Source organism: Cenococcum geophilum (genome assembly GCF_001692895.1).
Source record: "Cenococcum geophilum 1.58 unplaced genomic scaffold K441scaffold_92, whole genome shotgun sequence".
NCBI lineage: Eukaryota > Fungi > Ascomycota > Dothideomycetes > Gloniales > Gloniaceae > Cenococcum > Cenococcum geophilum.
The window spans coordinates 94,297-100,132 of record NW_027137650.1 but is presented as its reverse complement, the minus strand read 5'-3'; the positions used below and the strand labels follow the sequence as shown (position 1 = coordinate 100,132).

The window sequence follows — 5,836 nt, the reverse complement described above, 5'->3', positions numbered from 1 at the left end:
TACATTGTCCGCCTTTAGGCCGTTTCTCTTTTGTCTTTATTACTTTTAACTAGCAAGCCTGTTTACTGCCGTCTTTTCTGTTTAATTTTCGCACCTTTCGGATACCGACTTTTATTCTTCTTGTACAGTACAATGTCGCGTTTGTAGGATTCTGGGGCTGTAACTGTGCTGTGCCGCGTTTTACTCTTCTTTTCTGTATTGTGTTGATACAAACCGGGTCTCTGCAGCTCTCAAAGCACCTCTCCGACCCGTCTGTATCAGAGTCGAAGTGTCCTTTTCTTAATTCACTACTTCGCTTTCTCCCAGCACTGTTTAAGTTTGCACGCCTGAATCCCACAAACCACCTCGAGCAAAATGGACGCCTCACCTTCCGGACACCTCGACGCCACGTCGCCTCTCCCTCTCACCACCACTCTATCCTCCGCGCCGTCGTCGCAAGAGAAACCGCACCCGGCGCCCCTCCGCATCGCCAGCTCGCCGCCCGCGCCGAACGTAATATGCGACCAACAACTCCTTTCCTCCGGCGCCATCACACCCCCACCGACCCCCATCGCCACCTCAACCGAGTCGTCCCCCCGCTCCGCCAGGTCCTCGCCCAGGGGACGGACGAGCACAGAGGGAGGCGTCGAGCCCGCACGCAGCGGAGTGCTAGAGTTCCCGCACCACATCCTCGACTACGACCTCCGCAGCGCAACAATCCTCGGCAGCGGACTGTGGAGCGACGTCTACCGCGCGCGGCCCATCCCCGCCATCCCCGCCTCCTCCACATCTGCCTCGCCATCCAGCTCCGCCGACCCAGCAGCAGCCGCCCCGACACCCCCACTCACGCCTACCAAGCACCGCCACCCCTCCCTCTCCTCCACCCCACCACCACCACCAACCGCCTACGCAATCAAACTGCCCACCTCCCGCACCGCCCGCGCCGTCCTGAAATCCGAAGCCGCCATCCTCTCCACCCTAACACCCCTCCCAGGCTCCCAAGCCTGCATCGTCCCCTTCCACGGCCTCGACCCCCGCAACAGCGCCCTGGTGCTGACCGCACTCCCCACCTCTCTCGACGCCTTCGTCACGCGCGAGCTAAACCCGCTGTCCGAGGCCTCGCGCGCAGAGCAGCTGAGCGCCGCGTGGCCAGCGCTGGCGCGCGGGCTGGCGCGCGGGCTGGAGTGGCTGCAGGCAGCCGGGTGCGTGCACGGGGACGTGAAGCCCGGGAACGTGCTGCTGCGGCGTGGCCACGACGGCCCGGGGGCGGTGTTTGCGGATTTTTCGGCCGCCGCGATCGTGGTGGGCGCTTCCTCCTCCTCCTCCCCCGGCAACGGCGATGCTGAGGGAGGGATTGGCGGTGGTGGTGCTGCTGCTGCGCTAGGAAACGGACCGGACCGGCACCCCGCCGCCCCGCGAGGCGGCGGCACCTGGGACTTCCTCTGCCCGTCGCTCCTTGCGCGCCCCGGCTCCGCGGCGCCGTCGCCGGCGACGGATCTCTACGCCCTGGCTGTCACGCTGCTCTTTGCGGTTATCGGCGGCTCGCCGTTCGATGCGGCCGGGCGGAATGTGTGGCGGAGGCGGGAGATGGCAAAGCTGGGCCGCGTGCTGGAGTGTGCGTTTTCGGGGGATGACGGGTGGCGGAGTGAGGCGAGGTTGGCGGCGTTGGCTAAGAGTTGCGGGTGGGATGTTAGGGCGTGGCTTGCGATGGGGTTGAGAGGGGTCGAGAGGAGGGTTGGGATAAGGGAGTGGAGGGAGGCGCTGGAGAGGGAGATTGGGGCTGGTGGGGAGGCTTCCTCGTAAGTTGGGGAAAGGGGTTGGGGGTGGTTTTTTTTTGCGGAGGAGTTTTTGTGAGCGTTTTGCTGGACTGCGGATGGGTTTGTGGGTTCGGTGCGGTTTCTGGATATGATGATTCTGGATTTGGCTTCAACGGTTTGGCTTCTGGATTCTGGATATAGGGTTGGGTTCAGGCCTCGGTAATCAGGCCCTGGGAATCTGCTGCAGTCCTTGGAGTAGGGTTGGGCTATAGTTTTAGATTCAGTGCTTCTCATTTGTTTTGGGATTTTTGGACGTTTAGATATCCGACCATTACAGGGCACATATATGGTCTTCGTTAGACCGGGCTTTCTCAGGGTTGAGACTTTGTAACATTATAGGCTGCGGGACATCGCATGCTGTTTTCGCCGTAGAGGCTTCTTTGAACGGATATAGAGTCGAGGGATTGATTTGATTTGAATGTCGGGGCAGGAGCTTGCCATCCTAATGCGGACGTGACAGTGCTCTGAGTTTTCGGTGATTAATACTGCGAGAATGCAGAATAGTGGGAGTGTGAGCCATTTACTCAAACAAAATCCGCAAACACCAAGAAGTCCGAGTCAGCGCAATAAATCCACTCTTGGCAATAAGGAGAAATAAGCTTGTCTCAGCATGCTCAGACCACAATGGGAGGCCGGATAAATCCGGCCCGATAGCGCTAAACCAGTTTAGGCCATCTGTCCCTTGTGGTCTGAGACACTTTGGCCGACCTTTGTAACGCACGTCGCGATATCCGTATAGCTAATATTACGGATATTCACTTCTTATTATTTTAACGAGTTTAGGCAGCTTAAAAAATCCATTAATTATATATTAAGCCCCGGCGAATTAAATGGTTTATATAAGAAGTCTCCCTACCTTCTTATTCCTAATATTAATTTTAAAATAGCTGTAACGCGGATTGCTAAAGTAAACAATTAGCAATATCCGCACTAATAATGCGTTAATCTTAACCACCTACCCTCTATCTATTATATCTATTGTCTAATAATTAAAACCTATTAAGATCTATCTATTATAACGTGTTTAAGCCCTCCCTACCTTTATTTAACCCTCAACTCTCCCTCTACTGCCTTTAAGCGCTATCTGCTAATGCCTCTATTAAAGCAGATAAGGTAAAGAGGTTGTAAATTACAAGCTAGTTAAGCAGATTAATAAGCTGGTAATATATAATAGGCTAGGGATTATATTAAAACAGATCCCTAGCAGTCTCTATAGCTATATAGCCTATAGAGGGAGCTACTTTAGCTTATAAATAGCTCTTATAAGCTTTAAATAAGCAAGCTAGATAAAGCTATTGCGGAGATATATCCGTACCGCGGTTATACGGAGTAGCTTAAGGCCCTAAGGGTGCTAATATTTAAGCGGCAAAATCTTATGCTTATAGTAAAGACGTCCTTTAGCAAGAGTATAATAATATAAGCACTACTATATCTTATACCTAATACAGTTATTATTATTATTCTTCCACTTAACGCGATTAGGTTAGAGTAAGTAAAAAAGATTATAAAGCTACCTTATATTTAACCTATTTATATATAGGGGAAGACAATATCCGCTAAGCTAATTAAGGATATCTATATAGGCAGCTATATATATATCCTTATCTCCCTAAAACTTTTAGTTAGTAATAGGCTGTATAAGGTTTTAATAGACCTAACATTTCGTTCCTATATTGCCCTTATAGTAGTTAATAAAGTATACTTACTTGCTAATTATATAACAGAGCCTTATAGCAAGAACTACGGTAAACTTATTAATGGGCTAGGTATATAGGTGATGTAGGAAATCAACAACGTAATAATAACTGGTGGAGTGGTTGCCTAACAAATTAACTCTAATTATATTCTAAGAATCACTATAAGGAAGGAACTATTTAGGTAGGGACTAAGGGTCCTTAAATACACAACCGTACTCCTATAAAAGTCGTTACTCTATTTACTTTGTCTGCTCTATTCGCTTTATAGTAGATCTTATAGATTACCCAGATTATATAGATTATATTACATAACCTTGCTTACCATTCCTCGTTATATATGTTACGGCACCGTAACGTATAACCTGGACAGGGAGCCTAGTTAGGGGTTTGGCTAAGGACTTGGCATCTTAACGCGTATATATTACGTCTCTACCTCCTATACATACCTTTCCTCTTCTCCTTAGCTTAGTATCTTTGTAATACAGCATTCTACAAGCTTTGGTTTAGAGGCATTTATATAAGCCGTAATATTATACTAAGCTCACCCTATATTACCTGGGAAGGCCTTAGTAATATCCCACCCCATAAGAAACTTCGTCTGCAACAACGCGTTAACGCGCTATACTTAGACACCAAAATAACTCTTATTGCCTGGGAAGGCCTTAATAATATTTCACCCTATAAGCCAGACAGGATTAGACCTATACCCCTAGAATTAAAACTAAATTGTATAATTTTAATAAACTCTAGGAAGCTAATAATAGCACCTAAAGCGAGCTTATTTAAAAGAGCTGCCCCGACCTAAGAGGAACACGAGATTTAATTGGGATCCGAAATTAAGGATAACGATAATAGTATAGACGTATATAAACAGATTCATGCCCTAACGGCCAATTAGGAAGCCGACCGTCTCTAAGCTTAAAGCATATAGGAGACCCTGCAAGAGATCCTAGATAGCCTTACGGCCCTATAAAGCTTAGCTCCCCCTTCTAGAAGTCCTAGTCGTCCTATTTACTTAACCGAATATAATATACTAGGGAGTATAGATACGATAACGAAATAATTAAAGTCTATTAAGCTCCCTAACCCCTAACCACTATCTAATAGGATAAACCCTACCTTTGAGAATTGGAGGATTTAAATATAAGGAAAGCTCTATATTAACCATAACTATTTCCTTTCTAAAGAAGCTAAAATACTCTACCTCTTTGGTTAAACTATAGGGGACGCCCAACGGCACCTTTAAGCCAAGTTTAAGGACGATTCCCCTGTCCAATTTATATCTATTAACGAGATAATACGGCACCTAGCTACTATTTACGTTAACCTAAACAAAGTATAAGATGCCTAGTATAACTATAATCGCCTAATAATAAAACTAAACTAACCCTTTACTAAATTCTAGACTTAATTCCTATACCTTACAGGAGAAGGCTAGGTTCCTCTTAAGAACTACCGTTTAGACCTATATAATAAGCTAATAATCCGGCTATAAGAAAAGATTACTATAACCTTAGATAACCTACTAACCTATAAAAGACTCGCAGCCCGTTACTTATCTTTAGACGTAAAACTAAAGTAGATTAACGCCTACCCTAATCGGTAGAAGCAACTATATAGCGATTAAAACTTACTAGCCACACCTATAGGAGCTAGAGTAGGAAGATAAGCTATAACTACTCTTACACTAAAAGCGGTTATAACTACGTACCGGCGAGCCTTACCTGACTAGCTATATACTACGCCCTTAACTAGTACTCGTCGCAATACCCCAATTAACCCCGCCTCGACTACGTGCTATAACTACAATAAGGAGGGTTACTTTGCTTTGTCTTGCCTAGAGCTAAGGGATATAGGCGATATTAAGGAGATAGAGGAAGGAGAAACGTCCGACAAGTTGGGAAAAGAAGAACCCTAGGGAAAGACTCCCCCCTAGGGTACCCCATCGATCTTAAAGAGATTAATCTAAGTTAGTTAATAGGTGGAAAATACTTTATAGTTTTATATATAGTATCTCGTAATAGATATAGAGTTAACATAACCACCCTTATTAATACTAGAGTAAATAGCTTTGCCTTTACAAATACTACCTATATAAATAACGTTGCTAAGTTTCTAAATATAAAAGCTACCGGACTAAAGAAACCTATCTAAGTAAGAGGCTATAACGGTTAAGCTAGTAAGCCGGCCACCCACGTCTTAAAGTTATATATCGCTCTTAACAAATGACGCTAGTATAGTATCCCCTTTTGCATCCTAGACCTAGGGTTCTATAATATAATCCTTAGCTAAATATATAATAAAGACAATTTATCTGGCCAGAGGATAGACTGAAATTACCCT

The 5,836-nt window shown here is 46.0% G+C and overlaps 1 protein-coding gene across 1 annotated transcript; it reads left to right on the top strand.

Annotated features, from left to right (window-relative positions):
• Positions 1 to 354: 354 nt before the first annotated feature.
• K441DRAFT_623516 (uncharacterized protein) lies at positions 355 to 2,224 on the top strand (the record flags this gene model as incomplete). Its single annotated transcript, XM_067646044.1, has 2 exons — positions 355 to 1,278; positions 1,327 to 2,224. The coding sequence occupies 2 exons, from the start codon at positions 355 to 357 to the stop codon at positions 1,780 to 1,782; spliced, it is 1,380 nt and encodes a 459-aa protein (XP_067496646.1). The 3' UTR covers positions 1,783 to 2,224.
• Positions 2,225 to 5,836: the final 3,612 nt, after the last annotated feature.